Source organism: Syngnathus acus, chromosome 23, assembly GCF_901709675.1.
Source record: "Syngnathus acus chromosome 23, fSynAcu1.2, whole genome shotgun sequence".
Classification (NCBI taxonomy): Eukaryota; Metazoa; Chordata; class Actinopteri; order Syngnathiformes; family Syngnathidae; genus Syngnathus; species Syngnathus acus.
Genome location: NC_051107.1, coordinates 3,863,501 through 3,885,489, shown reverse-complemented (window position 1 = coordinate 3,885,489; position 21,989 = coordinate 3,863,501). Strand labels below are relative to the sequence as shown.

General features: G+C 44.7%; 1 protein-coding gene across 4 annotated transcripts in view; it reads right to left on the bottom strand.

Moving 5' to 3' along the window:
• chst11 (carbohydrate (chondroitin 4) sulfotransferase 11) overlaps positions 1 to 21,822 on the bottom strand; it is a 29,685-nt gene extending 7,863 nt beyond the window's left edge. Inside the window, exons 1-4 of one of the 4 annotated variants that reach the window (XM_037243656.1) lie at positions 21,764 to 21,822; positions 21,235 to 21,274; positions 20,885 to 21,081; positions 927 to 1,012 (exon numbers count right to left, since the gene is read on the bottom strand). In XM_037243656.1, coding sequence (XP_037099551.1) covers positions 927 to 1,010 — 84 coding nt within the window. In that variant the 5' untranslated portion in view covers positions 1,011 to 1,012; positions 20,885 to 21,081; positions 21,235 to 21,274; positions 21,764 to 21,822. Of the gene's footprint in view, positions 1 to 926; positions 1,013 to 17,872; positions 18,132 to 20,884; positions 21,082 to 21,234; positions 21,275 to 21,763 lie in introns of those variants that run through there. The other 3 variants (XM_037243655.1, XM_037243654.1, XM_037243653.1) reach the window with 3 other exon arrangements.
• Positions 21,823 to 21,989: the final 167 nt, after the last annotated feature.

Genomic DNA, 21,989 nt, shown 5'->3' with positions numbered 1-21,989 from the left:
CCAAAGAAGGTCTCCAACGTTTGCCCACCCCTGTGCTAAAACATTAGACAAGCGGAAACGGTTGCATACTATCCTAATTGTACAACTTTCTCCCCCCTCATAAAATGGGCCTCTACATGAAATCTTTATCTTTCCCTCAACCCTGACCACTCAAGGTGAAACGCTCTCCTTCTGGCATCCTCCGAGTCAAAGTGATTCTCGTACGAGCGCAGACAGACCTACCTCTCTCCTGACCTCCAGTGCCCGACTCAAGTTTACTCTGGCCGCGGCCAGCGTGCGCACACACACGAGCGTATCAATGGGACTTCACATGAGCGAGGACGCGTGGAAAAAAACGAAAAAAATCAAGCCGAGATGCGCTCACGCCTTGTTTAATCGCCACACAGTCACAGGAAGACAATGGGAAAATGGGAACGAATGAAGACGGGTGTTATGAAGAGTTGCCTTGGAGGCAAAGGACGACGTCACGTGATAATGAAGCAGACGGCGGCGCGCCAAGAAAAAAGGATGCAATCCATCACTGTGATAGCATCACCTTGGGCTGTTTGCCCATCAGACACGACACCAAACAACCGTCAGCAAGATGGCGGAGGCTCCAAAGTCGAACATAATCAGGTCCCTGGCAAAAATTACCCGCAGGAAATAATAAAGCACTTATCAATTTGATGCTTCCAAATGGCATGTTAATGGGAATCAATGACTTCCATTCAGGATTTTTTTTTTTTTTTAAAAATACACTGCAAACATAAGCACAAACTGTATAGAGGATATTTCAAAAGGCTCAACTGGAAGCCTCCACCTGCTCTGGCTGGCGCTCAAACCTCGGCCAGATGGTCGAGAACAAACGAGGGCCGGCGAAGGTCACGCTAGACGGCACGAAACAAACGGTGGAAACATGAGGCGAGAGCTGATGCCTTCCTTCCTACCTGGGAGGGGTTGTAGAGCTCCTGAAGGGCGTTGCGGGAGCCTTTCCCGCAGCAGCCTTCCGCCACAAAAGGATTCCTGCGCATGACTGCAAAACACAAGCGAGACACCCAATCAGTTCATTGGACTCAAACAAACCTCTCGGATTACTTTGGGTGGAAAAACGCTGATGAAAATAATCCACTAATGAGAATCCAAATCAATTTTTTTTTTTTTTTTTTTGCAGAGCTCATGTTCATGGATGAGAATATGTCGCTCCCATTGAGACACCTGCATAATAAATGACAGCTGGATGGATTTGCGTTTGGAGGCTTCAACTTGAAACTTTTTCCTTTGCGCACGGAAAAGAGCCAAACTTGATTATAGGCTTCAAGTCAACGTTTTCCGGCTCAATTTTTCTGCCGATGGTGCTGTACATTCACCCAACTAACGTCATCCCACTGCTTCAATGTTACTCCAAGTTCACCCTTGTCATAAATCACGCGAACAAAACGACATCAGGCTCTGAACTGTAACCGATTTGAACGCGCCGACTCGCGCTAAAAAGCAATTAAAAGAAGGCGAGACCTGATTTCCATTCAAAGGGGCGTCTGCCGCATCACCCGCTCTCTCGGAATCTATATTTGCTCGCTCGGCGCACCTGCTGGTGCGCTCTGCTGTCAATTTACAAATCTGTTGACTGCAAACATGCAAATCTGCAAGCGCCCACTCGCTATTGGCACAGTGAAGGTCTACAGTTTGCTTAGACGGCCTGCAATTTTTTTCTCCTGCAGTGATTCGAGCCAAACGTAGAAGAATAGATGATTGTGACTCTGCATGAAACTGTTACTCCATTGGTCCAAACCCCAGGAGGGGACTGAATTGCTTGAAAGAATAACCTCCGAACGCCTCGGGGGGGCTTTTGCACATACATAACACATGCACACGTGTCCGCACTAGCATGCTAAATTACCAGTGAAGAGGTGGAATGCTGTATAATGAGTAACAGCAAGCTGGCGGTTAATGATGACGGATGTCAAAAGAAATCAAGATAACACTTGTTTCGCTGAACCCACTCAGTCCGACGTCAGTTTTTTTTTTTTTTTCTCAAAGCACTGTGCAGTATTTTAATGTTTTTTGATTTTTGCTATGCTGGCTGGCCATCAAGAGTCACAAATAAACCATTTGAATAATTCCACAAGGCTTAGCACATGGCAATGGCTTTTATGATGCCTTCAGGTACACATGCACAGAGGAAAAAAAAAAAAAAGAGTGCAGCTGACTGATCTGCCCTTTTACAGTAGATTGCATTACTACTGATTTGGCATCTATTTTATAAAAATAATAATGTGAAAAAATGGAGGTAACCATGGAGACCGGATCAGTTGCCTCGCCATGATTTAACCTGCACCTTCATTTTTTGTCAGGGACCTGACACCAGATGATAGAAGGAATCCACTGTGGTTGCCTTCAGCCTTGCATTTCATTATTGAACCTAATTTGAAAGATATTCCACACTGCGGCAATCTTCAACAAGCCCCTCCCCCCTCCTGCCTGTCTGGCATGATGCTGATGGTGAATTTGGCAGCCCACTGCTACACCATGAAACTAATAGACTGGGACCTGCAGAAGAAAAAAGAAAATAATTTGATGCCAGTTCACATGACTCTCCATCTCCTGCCTTTTGCTGCCATCACGCCGCTGAAGTTTCTCTCCGACATTTCCTTTTCAATTTATTAGCGCTTTTAAAAAAAAGCTGGGTGCATTCCAACTCGGCTTCGTCATTCGATGGCAACCTCGGTGCCCTAGTAAAACTTAATGTTGCATCCCACAGCGCGGCTAAAGGGGGCAACGTCGCCTACCAAGGTCAGCGGTGGGCAGACCACGTCACAATAAAACCTTAACTGCGCGTGTGTCTTGCCTTTAAGGCGAAAGGACAAAGTGGCGACGCCCTGTCATAAGAGCCATCAGACAATAAGTGTCCTCAACGCCGTAAATCAAAAAGGCTGTGCTGCGACGTTCATCTTGGAATGGGCCAAGGAAGAACTCTCCAATCATAGAATGGATGGTTAAAAATAGTTTCAATGTCTTTTGTTGTCAGATTTTTTATTTTTGTTGTTTTAATTTTTGGAGCGCTGCGGAAAAGGGAAATATTAATAAAAAAAAAAAATCATGCTCAGTCAGGGCTCGGTAGTCACGCACAACATCTATTGCCATCTATCAGCGGAGCATTATGGGCCTCTGGAGGGAGATTCATTTGTGACTAATCTTACCTACACGGTGAGACGAGGCGGAGAGCCACTTTGCGCGGCGCATAAAAGTGATGATTAGGACTAAACACTGGCAGCCACTACCACGCATGTGTGTGTGTGTTGCCAGACAGGTGATTGGGGGTTGTTGGCACAACTTCATTTAACGCTTGCGTGCAACTGTGTGCGTGTGTAAAAGCAATCAAGACTCCAGCGAAGGTTGGCAGCATGAGTCTAATCCCACTTAATGATGATTACGAGCGCGGTGATAATAAGACGACTAATTTTGTCTTGTGCGCTCCTCACCTGAGGTTGGCGCGCGTACGCAACCGGAGGAAGCGGCGGCGTGATCCGATAACGCCGCGCTGCTTTTACAAGATCAAATCTGACGAAACGTTGACTCGCGGATTAGAGTCGGAGGAAATGTCAGTCAGTTGCCAGTCGTGACAAAAGGTGTCTGATGCTAATGCATCTTTTTGTTGCCATGACGACCGAGGCACAGTCTATTCCATGTTGCCAACAATTTTCAGACAACCCCCTAAACAAAAAAATGCTGGTACAAGTGCTCGACTGGATTTACGTGGATGTTTTAGGCCAGTTAAACATACGTATTAGACGTGCCAGTCGAGCTCCTTGAGCGGCGAGTGGCGAGGCAAGTTTCAGTCAATCCAAAAAAGCCTCTGGCGAGCACAGCCACAGGCTTTCATTCATTTAACATGAGAAGGCTTCCATTATTGACGCGCCGCTCCTGAACGCCACTTGCTACTCGCAGTGATAAAAACTGGGCTGGGTCTGAGAGGATCATTTATTTAAAGGCGACAAATTACGGGGAAGTTGGCTTTTCAATTGCTTGCGTCTAATTGCGTGGAGTTCAGTTTATATTATATATTCATTATATGAGGGATGATTTCACTCATTTCAATGAGGCGCACCTGCACCACGACCGGTGAGAAGAAACTGGGCCAAAACCATCGCGACGACTTGAAATGAGTAAGCACCTCCAACATCTGTTCTTTTCATTTTCGCCGCTTTTGAAAAAAACCTCTGTCTAGTCTCGAAAATGACATCACCGCCTCGTTTTTCCCAGGACTCCAAAGATCGTAGCTGCCCACTCACTCACTGCCTGACTCACTGCCAATCGTCAGCCCGACGGAACCGCAGATGTTTGGAAAACTCGGGACACATGCTAGACGCATTGACGAGCGTACAATTACTGTCTTTTCACACTTTTTAGAGAAGTGTGGATTTAGAAACATCACAATGACGTCAGCCGGCTGCTATAATAGAATCGACGGCGATTTTGATGGATTACAGGAAGTGTCGTGTGTTACTTCTACTGGCATAAAAATATCTTTGTGGCAAAATAGAGGAGGGGTCGGAAGGCGGTCAAGCGTGAGTCGAATCAGTCAGAGGGTGCTTAAGCGTGGAAGAGTCACGGTCACGAGACGGCTGGCTGCTGGGAAGTGGAGCAGACGGTGCAAAAAAAAAAAAAAAAAAAAAAGAGATGGCGTGATACAAACGCTGCAGGGGGGGGTCAGGACAGGCAAGGATGGCAGTTGCCCCCGTTGAACCCACTCGAGCATTTTCACTCATAAATACACATTCCACATCTCAGTGCTTTGGCCTCTAAAGGAGCGAGTGAAGAATTAAGAAGATCCCCGTGGCTCGACGAGTCAAGCTGTCGCAGGATTGCGTGGAGAGAAGTGCACTAGCACTTAATTCAACTCAAAGAAAAATCATTTGAGTTCTTCCCTGGTCCTCTGCGTCGACACTCGGGGGTCCTTATGCATAAAACATCTAAAGCGGGATATAAAAAAAAAAAAAAGAAGAGAGATTGTGAGTAATTCATGAGTTCTAAGCCCAGAGATTCTTTTAAGGAAGAGCTTGCGATATTGAGCGGGGATGAGGATATGTGGGGGCTGGCTGTGCTAAAAGGACTCTTTGCTGGGGTGCAAATCAAAAGCGCATTCAGTCGCTTCCAAATATACAAAGATGTTCGAGTCAACATAGCCCCAGAACACTCCCTTAAATGGAACTCATGGTATTTGAACTACTCGACTTTATAGAAGAGTGATTCAGTAAAACAGTTATTTAGCCATTACAGATGGTGGTGGCTTGATGAATTCTGCCTAGCAACAAGTGGGGGGCACAAATGTAAACATAGCGACATGGCCGTGAAAATGAACCAGAAAAAAACTTTATCGGACTACTTTTTTGGTTTTATTTAGTCGGGAAGTTTTATAACTAATCCGGAGCCTTTGTTGTGTGATTTATAACTTTGCCGCTGGTGTTGGATTAAATTAAGAAAAAAAACAGAAAATCCGATAATCCTGAAAGAGGAGTAAATAGATTTCTTGGTGTCGTCTACCTAAGCGGCGGGTGCCCCAATTTGTCTTTGGTCCCACCCGATAGCTTTGTAGGAATAAAAACCTCCCAGGCAACCCTTTGGGGGAATCCCCACCACACAAAACTACAGGGACATTTTGGGAGTTTAAAAAAAAAGAAAGAAAAAAAAGTAAAAAAAAATCAAGACAATTGTTAATAAATAATAAAATAAAATAGAAAATTAAAAATAAAATAACAAATAAAAAATAAAAGAATTTTAATGAATGTAATTAAATAATTTAATGTCTGGGCAAAGTTTCAGTTTGCTCAGTGACGCCAAAAAAAAAGGAATTAAACCAGTTTGAGGCTATGCACATTTTTTGGGTCCTACACCCAAAACAAAAACGATCCATTCCTATTTGCAGCCTGCCAAAATATGCTGCCCTATATGTGGCAAAAAAACCCTCCCGATTGTCTCTGTAAATGTAAGCTAGAATTACTCGTGCTTGTATTTATAGAAACGGCAACAGTGTCATTTTGCTTGACAAAGTCATCATCATATGAATTTATTGTGCTTATCTGGGAATGTTCTAAAGACGCAAAAGGGGAGTCACATGAGAGCGAGCTCGCGCTAACATGAAGCATTTTACGGCGTGCCTGACAAAGTGCGCCTCTGTGCGCCCGACCTTTGAGTCCCAATTGGGGCTTTATTGTCGCTAATTAGACAGTGATTGGAGGATAATTAAAAAAGCACGGTGCTTAATACCCAGACGGGCGGCGACTCCCGCTCATAATCACGGCTACATTTTCCTCCACAAAGCTTTGTGATCATCCAAATGGATGTGCAAGAACTTAATGAGACAGGAGCGCTCACCCCCGACAGCAATCCAATCCCTCGTTCACAGCAGCACAGCTTCGGCAGCTACGCTCGTGCAACGCTCTCATCCCGGGAGGGATAAACAAACATATTGCGAGGCTTAATGATGTACTTACACGAGGAATTGGAATTTTTCTTTCGTTATAAAACGACATTTTCTTTACTTGTGATTATCTTAATGACTTTTATGAATGTAATATGGACAAAGCCTCAAACAGTGTTTGGGGGAAAGTTGCACTAGTCAGCATCTTATTTGAGCAACTATCATCAAATAGTTTATGCGCAGGAGCTGAGTAAACATGAAGTGGCGCTGGTTTTACGGCGCATCCTGTGGAGATGTGAGTGGTCTCATCTCGGGCTTCCCGTGGTGCTTTGGGGCCTATGGACGGAGTCAAGTCCATCTGCTGTACATGAGAAACAGAGTCAGCACGTTGAAATCTCAAACAACACGCCTCACGTGTTTGAGCGTTTGCGTTTCAGCTAGCGTCACCGCCTCGTGGCTGCGCTGTTGACACAACGCCTTCATCTGCGTCAGTTGGGCCTACAGTGAGCCTTTCAAGAGGAGCGACTGAGTGACCTAGAGAGAGTCGAGTGGAGTGGAGTGGAAAGCCCGAGTCAGCACAAAAAGGCAGGGTGTAAAATATCTGATGACATCCTGACAAAGCGGGAGAGTGTGTTAGTGTGTGCGTGTGTGAATGAGTCAGAGCCGTACAAGGCTAAAACACAGCGGCAGTATTTCAGACAGTCTCTCACACTTGGCGTGTCACCTGAGAAATGTACCTACACTCTTGTAATTTTTTTTTTTTTTATAAATTGGCAAATATTAATAAAAACCGTTTTCACAGGGAACAGAAAAATAATTGGAGTGTTTTTTAGTTAGAAAAATATTAGACTGTATAATATAAGAATTCATTTTTTCCTAGTCATGAAAATTAAATCTCGGGTTAATTTGATGAATTATACACAGGAGTGGAAATACTGAATTAATTTTTATTGCGCCCAACAATTGGCTATGTTTAGCCTAAATCTTTGTCCTATAATGATTTCAAAATGCCCCAAAAAACTGCATGAAATATGGCTGCATGCGTGACCAATGATATTTTAAGATATGGGATTTCAAACTGGTCACATGACAACCCAACAATCCCGTAGCTATTATGAGAGTATGTTATACAGTAGAGTCACACACACTTGTTTGTCTTTAACCGATATCCCACCATTCCTTTGGGTGTGGCCCGAGCAGCCGTGCTTTTGGAATGAAGGGGAGGAGGAGTTCAGACAAAGCCCCAGGGGAGCAGCTGGCCTCTAAATTTAGAGGTGGAGAAACTCCCCCCCCCCAAAAACCCTGAAAGGGTTTTGCAATTCCAGAAGCGAAAAACATGGTGGTGAAAGGGAGAAGATTGATTTCGATAAATCACAAAGGCAGAGTCCCACAGAGAATATAATAAAGATGGTTAGAGTATTTTTATTTTTTTTACCTAGACAGTTAAGTGTAGGGAGCTTTAAAATACGCCCCTGTGGACCGGCTTTGATTTATTGCGCTCCGGATTTCACCCCTTAAAACAGCCACTTTTGCTACTTTCGCTGAGAAAACAGCAGTGGGCACACCTGTATGTCAATGTTGCTGGCATGAGAAGGAACGCCATTGATTAGACAGAAGCTCAGCCGCAAGAAGAAAAAAGGGCGGCTCTTGATTGCGATCGAAAGGGTCAAGAGGACGTCGTTTGATGCGCGAGCTGCAAGGTAAATGGAAAAGGCAACAGCGAGCGGCGGAACGAATCGGCCGTGGGAGGGCGGCTTAACGTGGTTTTGCCCACTTTAAAAGGGTCAATTCACACGGATTGTAAAAGTGAAACTTTTTTTTTTTGGTACTCTCTTTAAAGTTTCTCGTTTTAGCCCTGCGGCATAATGACAAGGTGGCACTTTCAAAAAAGACGGAAAAAAAGTTAGGTTCCACAACCATCAATCCAAAAATATTCCAAACCGCTTTATCCTCAAAATAAGAACGTCTGGGCGTGACAAATATTTGCACTGAATCGTGAGCGTTCCGACAACAACGGGCTCACAATGACGCCAGAAGCTTTATCGGCTTGTAAGTGACTGTGTGATCAGAGGCCATTTTGTTGGAATCAAAACATTGGCATCAACAAACCCGAACTATTGCAAAATGCATGAGCTCCTCCGGCAAGAACAAAGCTCTTATTTTAGCACTGAAGTAAAATCAGCTTTTACATCCCAAATAACCTCCTAAAGACTTGACGGGAGGCAAGCCAGTTGAAGATGAATCGAGAAAGTCAAGGAGGCAAGTTGGTGCGATAATTGTACGCGGGGGGAGGGGGGGATTTAGTCGTAGGTAACCCATGGTAATTAGGGTTAAAAAAAAAAGTGATGTCACAAGCTGGATGTAAAGTGTAATTATAAAAATCCCTCAAATGCAGGGAGTGGAATGCAATATATGGAATATGGCAATAAGTCATGCGTGGCTACTTTGAATGGTGGCCAATAAGTCTACAATGTACATTTAATGACACACTAAAAATTGGAGCATATAGTTTGGGCTTGTAAAATTAGCACGTGCACTCGTGGAAAGTGGCCGTATATACGTATGTTTGTTAGCTAACAATATGACGCAGGGAGGCGATTCTTTTAATAGGTTGTTTATCGGGCAAAATTGCCTTAAATGGCCGTTGTACGCGCCAATATTCGCACGGGAGGCCAACGAGCGGTTAGCCGTTCACATTTCGGGAAACCGATGATACCGCGAATAGAAGGTGGCCGTTACCTTTTTTAACTTTACATTCCGATTGGCCCTTTCATTACGCTTGGAATGACGCTGCTGTTTTGTAAGCGCGATTGGCGGTTTGCTTTCTTCAGCACGAACCCGAGTTGAGTATGATGCAACAACAGGATAACACTGAAGACAGCGGAAAGAGTCGTTTTGACCCTGAGGTCACTCTGCAACTTGGACGAGTTTGCCGTCGGCCATTAAAAAACAAGAAGTTCTCAAAATTGAAACTCCTCGCCAAAACTGTATGGCGAAACAAAAGCTGCTGGTTGATGAGCCTTTTCAGCTCTTCTGGTAAATTGTCTCGTTATCTTTTTATAGAGTCATTTTCTTCATATCATAAATTTGCGAGAACGTAACGCAAGCTCGAAGGCTCGTCTCTCATTCGAGGTACCTTTAGAGTTGGTTGCTGCTGCTCAACGTTTATGCACTGTTAAATTATAGTGCGTCTGTGTTTTTTCCAGCGCTGCAAGTCCTCCTAAAATAGACAGCATTGGAAATTATAGGGCTGGAGAGCCAGCGAGTTAGCGTTTGTGTGCGAGCTTGTAGACATTAAAAAAAAAAGAAAAAAGAAGCAGCGTGCAGGGCTTCTGGAGCAGCCCGGTGGCTGCATCTTGTCTTTCAGCTTGACCACGAGGACTTGGCAGGAGAACATGTGGAAATCGATCCGAGGCGGCGGACATGTGTCCGAGTCATCACAATTTAGATTGCGAGAGACAAATCAAAGGAATGGACGCGGTTGATTGTGGGGGGAACAGCCGTATAAAAGCGTGAATAAGAGGATCGATGACAGGGCGGCGGAGAGAATTAGAAGTTCCATCCATCCACTTTTCCCTTCCAAGACCTTTTTTTAGCACACTACCAGTCGCTGTTGTACGGTTTTGGGTGGCGCTCAACTGCTTCTGTTTGACCAACCACACGATGGCAAAGGCAACGGAACAACCAGTGCTACTTTCTATAAACGTGTCACACAACACGCAACAATGACAAGCAACACAGATCGGTAGGTAGAAATGAAAGACGTGTAACGAGCTCCCCCCCACCCCCGGGCAGGTAATCATCAGTGGCAATTGAAGGCCTATAAAGACAAAAGTGGGTCATCAGTCGCTTCAAACTGACTTCACGGGGTTGTCGCTCGCGCTGAGGCTACGCTCCATTTCTCTCGCATTACAAGTAACGCGCCTGTTCAGCATTCCGAATGCGGAAGGAATTGAGCGCAAACTGGATTCTGACCGCACTGGGGGACTGCGGGATTTATACCAGCTACAATTCAGCACCGGAACTATTCAAATTTTCGAAGCCATTCTTGCAAAACCCAAAAAACGGATTCCCCGCTGGCAAATTCCAATCCCAAAACCGGATTCACACCTCCGCAATGTTCCCAACTGGGCCACACCCCAGCCAGCCAGGACGTCTGTTCTCATTGTGGTCCTCACTCCCATCGCCATGGCAACCCCATCCGCTGGGCAAAATGAGCTGATAACAGCACGAGGAAAAGGAGGAGGTGGAATGTGTTGAAACTTTGAGCATTTAACCCCCCCCCATCCTCTCTCTGTTTTCCAGACTTCCGTAATTCCTCCAACCTTAACACTAATAAATATTTCCCGAGACAGGTAGACATCCAGCATGTATAAGCACACAAAGGGAAGACAAATGGGCCTTCTCCAACCACGAATGACGGATGAGGCCCTCTTAGGGCCTGCCTGGCCAAGACGCCAGAGCGAAGAAATGAGTGATGACAGGAAAGATCTAATATCCGCTTCAAGACATCGGCACATGACAAACACGCGCTATAGACATCACATGGACAGCCAGCCCGAGAATGCTTTATCTGCACAGCACAGTGGGAGGTGGGAGGACGAGAAGCCGCTGGCAGCTGTTTCCGTCAGATTCATCTGTCTATGGTCAAAAGAGGAAAGGCGCCGTAGACTGGAGAACAATGTCCTCTTCATGGCACTTAAGCAAGGAACACCTTAAGCGCTTGCTGGCAGGAGCGGGCGACATTAATCGTCTCAAACAGACTCGACTGACAACGGTTGAATTATTGAAGGCATCCTGCGATATCTTACATTTGTGATGTGTGGAAACATGGCAGAAGGTCATGCAGTCAAGTGACAGGACAGATCGATGGCAATGGCAGTGAAACCCTTTCCGTCCCATTAATGTTTTTTTTTTGGTAATTGTTTCTCCGATATAGTCCATCAATTGGTTTAAGACTATTTTTAGTTTAAGACCTATTGACTTTTGAGTTGCTTCTTTACAAACTGTTGGGTAATAAAAATAAAATCTAAACAAAAAAGTTAATAATATATCGGTATTTTTTAATAATCGGCAAATTCTACGCTCTCATTTGTTGACATCACGTGAGAGGGCGGCCATGTAAAGTGAACAAATATGACAATTGCACCTTGCATTCATGCCATTGTGTTTAATAACAAACAAAGTCCGTTTTTATCTGAATAATCGGATAATCGGTGCACTCAATTGGATAGCAGCACCCAGACGAAACATAATGACTCGGTTGGCCAATTTGTCAAATTGGTCTATTTCTACCCGAGTTGTCATGGTAACAAAAATCCTACTCGGCATTTACGTGATGCTGAAAGCAGCTCCTCAAAAGTGATTTCAACCAGACATCGAAAAAAATCAGAGTCAAGGTTGATTTGATATAAATAGGTGCCCTTGATTGGGGCGTTATAGTACAGCACTGTCTTGGTGTGTACCCACTACTTGCTGAGTCAGTCAAAAGAGTTTGCCTGCTCGTCTCTTGCCAACACGTCCGCTCTGACCCCGTTTGGAGGACGTCGACGCGTCCAGCCGGGCTCGACTCCGGCGCCGAATCTGCGGCGAGGAAGATTGCGGCACTTGTCGATCCACCCGCCAAACCAGACAACCACGCTGGAAACGTGCTCGGAAAGCAGAAACCGCCGGACAGATGGACAAAATGGGAACGTATAGGAAAAGAGGAAGGGGGAAGAATTATAGCAATATTTTGAGTTGAGGACATTTCATCCAGGAGTGCTAACCAAGAAAGAATTTTCCAACAGTTTTAAATGCCGCAATAAAATGTAAGTTGTCACATTATGAGATCCTTTAAACGGGAAATATCACATTACCGCCATTAGCTTGCGAAGTATGCAGCCAGGTCTGACTACAAATCTGCTTGGATTATTAAACCAAAATGAGAGGCTAGTTTATATTCACTGAAAATACTTTTGCCAAGCACAAGCCAAAGCAACAGGGGGTGCTATAACTGCTGAGTGAGCTGCAGTGATATTAGCGATTTCTCAGAATACATGCCTGTCTGTGTCTGTCTACATGTGCTGCGGCACCTTTTGTGTTCAAATAGCCAGAAACTTCTAAATTCCTGTCCTGGAAAATGTCTACATTTGGAAAGGCAAAGGAAAAAGGTGGAGTGGAAAGTCAGAAGCAGCTCCACTGTTACGCCGCCCAGTAGCTAGCTACTGTAGTCTGAATGTTCCTCCGGCAGACGTTTAATGAGATGTGCCCTGGCGCTCGTCCTCTTAATTAAAGCCATGATTCACTTCTCCTCCAGCACGCCGTCTACATCTGGCGACCGAGGACACGCGCTGTCAACACACAACACTTGCGCTTCGGAAAGCGTGGACGCGCCAAGGCCGAACGCTAATCTTTAGTAGTGCGCTGGGGCGACCTAGCGTTCCCATCTCAGGAGGTCGATTTAAAATTTATCAGCAAACCTAGACGGAGTCCCGAACTCTATGACCTCGGTAGAGGTTCCAGCGCTCTCCTTGGAAGACATACTGAGCCGTTGTACACACACACAAACTCTCCATCCTGCCCACCCACTCCTCCAGAGGTAAACACTAAGATGGAGCAACAGAGCCGTTCGTCAGCGGCTAAAAATAGTCGGCGCCCTCCCCCCTGGCTCTTATTAATGCCCTAATGTGGCTAATGGACGACACTCGCACCCCTTTACTTACGTCTCGGGGGCGAAGACCTAACAAGGGAATCGATATTTATCGACAGGCGCTGAGTGATTACGTTCTCATCTCCAGCCCCTCCCACTGCCGAGATTGCGCATTTAGTGACCGCATGGGACCTTTGCCCCCCCTACAATTGTGCTTTTGCTGACCGAAGGGGAGGAAATTTGGCTCAATTATTGGGTGTGGGGGGGGGTTAACCCGGTTTAACCTTCGAATCCAGCAGCCTATCTTCTACCGTAGCGTTTCTGAATGATTTATTTTGACAAGGGCCATCGTGGACCTGTTGAAGTAAATAAACACACGTGATGATAGCTAAGTGGGGAATCGATTTGTTTACTCAATGTAGTTTATAAATCTTCACATGAGCCAAATCATAAGTCAGTGGTTCATCATGATCTTGTCAAGCTGAGTCAACGTTAACAATTTAGTCCTTCCTGCAATATGCTCAAAATAAGCCCTGCTATAAATATGTCCCAAGTTGAAGGACATAATTAATTGTTAAGAGTTTGATGGAAAACATTGAAGCAGCAGTCGCAAATCTCTGTAGCAGGGAGGAAATATTTACAACCTCATTTAACAACTGTCTTTTATTATCAGGCTTAATGACTTAATGTGTAGCGGGAGCTCATTAGTTTTCGCGACTCACAATCGCCTGGCTTGAAAAAAACATTAGGAGGTCTGCGAGTTTCCCCTGCACGGATTCGAGGAGCGATTTCCAGCATTTTAGCCCGGCGTGCCGAGAAAAGACGCACAAATGCGTCATTTATCAAACTTCAAGGCAAGACGGTCACAGGCAGGTGCGAGCAGAGAGAGCAAGGTAAGCGCAAATGCGGACCACGGGGACTTAACAACCGCCTGTGAGAAAAGCTAGCCGGCCAAAATGAAGCAGGAAAATAGTTCGGACTCAAATCACATCAGTTATAACGAGCCATTCTCGATTTTTTATTTATTTTCTATTCATATTTTATGACCGGAGAACAAGATGTGGTTCGGCCTAGCCACTGTTTTAGGAAATGTGTGCATTAAACTACTTAATGTGTATTTGATGAGGTGTTAGGGGCAGATGCTGAGGAGCAGATTGCTGACTCTGCAAGTTGCCATCATTAATGTCACCGCCTCTGATGTACTGACAAAAAAAAAAAACATCTGGTATTTAATTGCACAAGATGTCATAAGTGAGTGCTTCAAGATGTGGAATTTTCACTTGTGTAGGAAGGATGCAAACAATTGACAGTATCTCGTTTTTTATTTGGTTAAGGTGACATTTCACAAATCCCAATCACTGGTGTGTAATTTTCATTGCGGTAATTTACGAGCTAATTTAATAACACGAGACCAAATTTATGAGCGTGCCTAACATGTGCTTGCTGGATCTTTGATAATCTGCATGGCTTAGTCATGAAAGGAGATGCTGGAAAACTTTGGGGTTCATCCCTCTCCTTTAGCCTCCTCCCCCACCATGCCGCGACGTTAGATGTGGGATTTAGCGGCGCAGCTGGGCAGGAAAAACAGACGAACACACAAAGTCCGGGTCGAGACTCTGGCAAGACCTTCGTGGAAGAGAACAAGAATAGCCAAGCTTCTTCCTGATTGTAAAAACCACAAGGGGGCAGCTGATGCTAGTTTTAGCTAACACGTGTACCTGTGCTTATGTTTGTCGTTGGAGACCCGGGCTGACCCTCCCTTGTCAACTACAGCTGGCCATGCGGCGACGGGGCAACGAGGGTGAGGAATTTCGAGTTTCCCGTTGAAATTCCACAGGCGGAGCCTTTCATTCTTTCCCAAGACGTGCTCATTCTTTGCTTTCAACCATCGCAGCTTTGTCACCGAAACCTCCGAGGGATGTTAAACGCCAGCGCGCATGTGGCGTGGCTGCGGAAACCGGAGCAGATCTGCAGCCTCAGCACACACAAACACACACAGACTTCTGACTATCCCAGAGGCAGTTCACGGGGGAAACCAAACAAGCGGCGCTCACAGCACATTTCCTTATCAACCCAAAAAAGGGAGAAAGTCCTTAGACCTCTATCAGGGTCACTATGATTGCCATTCAACTCAATTCCCAGAGACAAGTTGCAGGTCCGCACTCAAACCAAAACAAAGCGGCCCTTCTTTGGAGACAGAACAGGACGACCTCGACTCGCCACTCAATAAGCTTTATCCCAACCGCGGCCTATTTGCATCAACGGCGAAATTACGATCTCGTTCCCGCTTTCGATATTTGTGATTGCTGTGCCCGCTACCTGAGACGCACGGCTCATTCGCCGCCAGGCATATTTAATGAATGTTTCGTATTCCACCGAGATCAGATAAAACGCGAGCATGGAAATCGTAGTCCTAACGGATCCTTAATGCCTGCCAAATAATTTGACTTTGTCACGACAGAAGCCCCCAGAATGTAAAATATTTTATGTGTCCAACTGGTTTGGACAACATATGATTAGGTCGGCTTGAAAAGACGTTATAATTACCACAACCACATGATGACAACTTTAGAAATACTGTGGACGAGTGAAGGAAGTGCTGGCAACAAATCCGACTCGAACAAATCCAACTAAGCCATCAGCAGTAGAATCAAAGTGGCATTACTGAGCGAGGACAACGGCGGTGTGCGATGCCGCTGTGTCTTCCAACAAGAGGTCGCAACCCCCAGCGCTGGTAGAGAGGAGAGAGTTTACACTGGGAGGCCAGACGGCATTTGCTCTTAAACATGCCTCAACCATGGCGACGCTGGCCCGGGATCGTTATCTGACAAACAACAATGGTGCGTGGGTGCCAAGTATGCCTTGTGCTGCGGCGACATTGGGAAAGAATGTAAACACTACAAATCACTGGAAAGGGAACAGCCAACACAAATGTACAAACCCAACACTCTTGTTATCAGACATGAATACAAATACAGGATTGAAACTTATAGGGGATGTCATGGAAATGACTTTTTAATAGTTGGCTCTCGAAAAGGTCTGACGACTAGAAGTCACAAACGACACCGTAAATAGCGGTTAAAGTTGTTGCCGGTCGTGGGTGTCCTGGTAATGAAAGGTTTTCATCCTTAGTTTATCTTAACGGAAGACTGTCTGCGAGGTTTCAGAAAAGACACTTGCGGGGACCGTTTTGAATTGTGAATGGAGACATCCATATGTCTTCTTTAAATGCCAAACTTCCTTCCATCCTCTGGTCGAAGCATCCTGAAGAAGCCTGTCGTTAAAATGAAACTCGGTGACCTCGACGCACATGTGAGTGGAGCATGATGCAACGCCCGCGGAGAACCTGGGATCCTCGCGCAATCGTTCCAATCTGATCGACGACTCCGTTGATGCACTGCACTGACAAGCGAGCAATTTCTTTTGGCAAACGTAGCGCGCATGAGCAAAATTCAATCATATTGATATAGCGCCAATGCATAACAAGCGCTACCTCAAGGCACTTTTGATATGGATCAGATCCAACACCACGCTGCTCGCATATTAAACAGAACCGCCGGCACAGCACATGAGCGAGCGCTTCGGGAAAGAGGAAAACTCCCTTCTATGGAAGAAAATCAGAAGCGAGAGTCAGTGTGACACGACCATGTGACTGAATTTCCTTGAATGGCTACAGGGTAAATTACCCAATCAGACAACTTCATTGATTCCACAATAGGAGGACTGGTTTGAGCTGCTTTTAGATGACAGACACAGGCGACAATTCCCAACAGAGTCTCAATGCTAAAATAGTTATAATGAAAGAACTGCTGTCTATCCGTTTCCAGACTGCTTGTCCTCATTTTGGGTCTTGGGTAACTGGAGCCTCTCACAGATAGACAAAAATTGTGGTACACCTAAGTTGAGGGGTACTCGAGTGGGCTCAAAAATATGCCAGGTAATGCTCCAGGTCATCTACAATCCTAATGAGGAAAGGTAATACAGAAAATGGATGGGAGGAAAATGTAGGCCTTGATTACATGAAGTTTCGAAAATGAAACGTAAAAGAGATAGTATTACATGTAATAAAACCCAAACTACATAACTTTTAATGCTAAAACACAAGCTAGCGAAACTATCACCTGTGTAGTGGTACTGTAGTAACATGAAAACAGACCACATAGCAATACTCATAGGCATATATTCTTTATCCTCTGTGAAAAACGACCAGTTTGACTGCAGTTTAGTTGTGACGTTGTGTTTCGTGCTACCCCATAAAATCTAATCCAATTTACATTTTACTTCTTAATTGCGCTATCCCCTGGTGGCCAAAGTGTGCATACTAGAACTAAAACCGTGAAATCACGACGCAAAAAAGTGTTGAATTAAACTCGCAAGTCAAGGCGCCACTGCAGCCACAAGCTAAATTGAAACAGCATCTGCCTTTGTTCCGCGTGGATGTGATTCACGGTGCGTTCACGGACATGGACAACGCATGCTTTCCAGTTTGGACCCCCCCACCACCACTGACCGCCTCTGTCAAACCGAGCGCCACTAGAGGGGGTCGGCACTCTGGTGTGCGCCCTTTTACGCATCTCCTTAAGGAATTGGGGGATACTGCTCGTTCTCGTTTCTTTCACGCACAATGCCACCGCTTCTACCGGCGAGCGCACGCCGGCATATCCTCCCAAAAAAAAAATGGATCAATGCGGAGACCGATCGATTCCAACACAGCGCTCCAGGAGAGAGGCGCTTGCTTTGGCGTCAAGTCATATCGATCGTGCGGCTGGTGCAAACAAATTGATGGGGTGGCAAAACACACGCGCGCCCGCGCGCATTAGGAAGAAGAGACAAGGGGCTCCTACCTGGTTGGAACATACTTTGGAAATAAAAGATGACCAGAATAAAGGATCCCAAACAAGTGGCCAGTACCATCCGGCATATCCTGCTCATCCTCATGAGTTCGCTTAAAGTCTGTTTCATGGCCGAGGAAGGCGAGAATAAAGAGACGGGGCTGAAGGTTCCGCTCGCTCGAACCTTCTTAGTGTGCCTCCGGTGGTACTGATGAGGAGTCAGGAGGACCGTCCGCCGGTCATTGAGCTCAACGCATCCTACACGGAGTGTACCATTGCTGGGCGGCGTGCGGGGGGGAGGAGGAGCCGCTTGGCGGAAATGGGCTGCCGGTTTTGAGGAGATGAGCGCGTCCAGATGTGCGCGTCTTTCTTTCACGACTTAAGAGTTTGGACCATTTAGGTCCATATTTAATGTAAGAGCGTTCCATTTTGGGGACGGAGATATTTTTAGATTGGCTCCCCTAAATTGCCTTTCTAAATGGAAGAGAGCCGTAATTGATATCATTACTAATACCTGTCCTGCAACTAAATAGAGTCATCAAATCAGGAAAAAGTTTAATCACAATATATCCAAGTGGTCCAAAGTTGTCATCGTTTTATAGCAAAAATTTGCACATTCAGGAAGGTTTGTAATTGCGTCTATAAAAGAAGTCAGCTGGAAAGTATTTTTCCCTTATAAAACAAGGTAAAGATTCACCAAATGAAGCTCCTCCCCTCACTTCAACATAGCACGGTGCCAAACCCAAAATAGCAAATAAAGTATATGCTCCTAAAAAGTACACTTGATCACAAAAGATAAGACTCAGGTCTCTCATTAAGATGCAGTACATAACTCCGACACTCCGAGCTGCAAACACAATAATCAAGTTTTTTTAATCAGACGCTAACACAATGCAAGAAGCCATCCTGAGACAGTTATTTCAATTCAGGCCACGATTTTTTTTTTATACCATCTGGCATTGCCACTTATTGTGGTAGTATAAGCACTAGTGACAGAAATAGCAAGAGGCAGCAGACAATGACAACCCACACACAATTTTCTCCATTTCCCCCTTCGACTACGTTGTCCAAACCCCTTCTGCTTCAACTCGATTTCCATTGGCACACACAGCTACAGTGCCACCCAGTGGTGACAAAGTTCCCAAGGCAGTGATGAATAGTATCTCTATGCAGCATCTTTAAGTACAGTGGCGTGTCTATGTTGTAATCACATTATCCCTCCCATGCAAAAAGCAGGAAATGCGGTGCAATCACTTATGTACACAAGCCAACGTCGTCATGGGAAATACCGCAGGTTGTCCCGCAGATGACATTGATAAACACTGCAGCAAAGACTCAAGACAGACAGACGGGGGAAGTTCAGTGTCACTCTGGCGGAATTAAAACGAAGGCTTTGTGCGTGTGGCCCGCCAATGTACACGTGGGAGCGTAGCTGAGGTGGCGACGGGAAAACATTCACGGTCACTCCTTTAAGAAACATACACGCTTGAGGGGGGAACGGAAATAGGACACAAGTGGAAAAGCAAACAGCACCTAAGGAATGCCGGCCTAAGGGCTTGGTTAAGAACAGACGGCGGACTATTAGAGGAAGAGCATGTACGGATATCGATTTAGAGTCCCGTTTAGTTCATTGCATGAAATTAAGTTGTGGTGTGCTGAAAACGACCATATAGCCTTTTAAATGTCTAATTTAAGTGTTTATTTTTTTGTTCAGCTTAATTGCTAACAAATGGAAACAATGAGCAAGTATCTACAATAAATACTCTGTGAATGGACGAAATTACGAATGAGGATGTGAGACTATCGAGAGGGCTCTACTGCATTTGCATGTTAATTTATGGATTTACCAATTAATCTAGTTAGCTAACCAACAAAAGGATGGAGATGTTCTCCTTGGTGAAGGTTAAAAAAAAAAAAACACATGATGGATATTAGCACTGGCAGCTCAGTCCCCCGCGTGGCTGTTTGTCACGTGAAGACACTAGTAGACGGTCAAGGTCATCAGTTAGCAGCACGAGTCACGGCAGCCATTACCGGTTACCACGGCAACCGTGATTGATGGGGCCAACCTCAGCACTTTCCTATACAGCTTGTTCACCTTGGGTCAATGGGGTGCGCGCAAGGGGAGCAAAAAGTCTTGGCCTGCATTAAAATTGTCCGAATTGAAGTTGCCTTTGATACCGTTTGGAGTCACTGGATAAAAGATTTGGCGACCTTTGTTTGAACCCTCGCTGAATGCCTTATTAATTACATTTTCCAACGAGGCCCTAACCCTTCAATGTAACATGGAATTAGCCGCCACACAGGTTCTTTTGAATAACTTTTTTTTTTTTTTTAATAAATCTTGAATAATTCAGCACCCAGACTGGGAAACTCATTTGAATCCCCCGCCCTGACATTGACCTCGAAGTTAGCCACGCTTCCTCAAGGACTGACAACCCGAAGGACCTCAGACAGAGCGCGATATGAATACGGGAGCAATCTTTAGTTGCAAGGACTGAGGATTTATGACCCCCATGACACTAAGGGTAGTAATTACTGTAATGACAATCATTATGCACATATGGCTATAAAACATTAAATTCTCCAATTATGTTGCTTGACAAGTATTCAAATAGAATATACGCACAAAAATAACACAAGAATACAGTACATCAAATTAAAACTAAATGAGTGAGTGTGTGCATAGTATGTAACATCATTAAATGAAACGCATTATCACAATTTGAAGAATACTGTAATGGCTTTTTACACACATTTTTCTTGCTCCAGAAGAAATCCTACATTTCAGTTCATATTTTTTTCTCTACACTTCTCTATTTTATCTTACCTTGGTGTCACAATTCAATTTACGATTAAATAAAGGCATCACACCAAAAGAGAGCGTAATGGCGAAAGCGCTAATGTATCCTGAAAGTGTGAAATGTGCCTCCGCATGGGTTGCTCTCACGAGTCGTGGTGGTTTTCCAATTAACTCAATAGTATAGTTCGTTTCTACAGCACAGTAAGTCAGAAGTGACTTACCTCAACCATTATTTGTGGGGAAAATGCTGATGGGGATTTGGAGTCCACATATTGTCCATCCAGGTTACCAGTCAATAAATTCAGGTTGTACAAAGTTGCAAGGTGGTTCAGGGGACACGTCGTCGCTGTCAAGCAAGATGGAAAAGTCAATTTGGCCTACACTAGAAAGGCCAAGGTGTTGTTGCGCCATGATGGATCTGTATGTTAAGATTTACGACACAGGTGGTGGAATCGGTTATCTGCTCTGTTAGTCCCCACATCTCAGGGTCAGGTGAAGCAACACTAGAGTATAAATCCAGGGAATATAATTTATCTAGGCTAATCTCACTCAAATTTTCTGACATACTTACTTGGGTGTTTTCCCCCTTCTTCTTTTATATGCCACATGTCCTGTGGGATGAAAAAAACAAAAACATTATTGATTGCAAAAAGAATAAAATGAACGTATATTTATTGTAAATGTACATTTGTATTCGATAGCGCTTTTAGAATTTGAAAATTACGCTTAGCCCACTCGGTTGACGTAAAAATGGCGTTTGACTACACTTTTTAAAGGCATTGATTTTACAACCCTGAGACGTTTAAATGCTTTGGTATGGTGCCGTCTTGTGGTAAAAGAGTAAAGTGCAGACGCGTTGAACGCGAAAACAAAACTGTTGCTGCCTAAGCACAATAACGACGGTAGTTATCAAATTATTAAAATTCGACGCCATTTTCCTTTTTTTTTTTTAATTCGATGCCTGTTGGTTACCACGTACACACGTCCAGATATTCATTAAGAGTTAGCGGTTTGAAACTTTTCACTGAGTTTTTTTAAGAGTCGGAATCAAGGATAGGCAGACAAATATAAATTACACAAGGTAAAAGGACGTAAAATACCTCAGAGGAGAGAATTTGTTCATGGGGACGATAAACCGCCTGCTACTGTTCAAACAGCTATAGTGGGAGGGTGAAAACACCTGTGGGGAGGTGCGTTCGAACACTCAACGTATATTAAGTAGAATTTAAAATAAACGCACTGCTAAAATCAAAAAGCAATATAAAGACTATAAATTCCTAATTATTGAATTATTACTAATATGTTTGAGCCTATTAGGTTTTAATA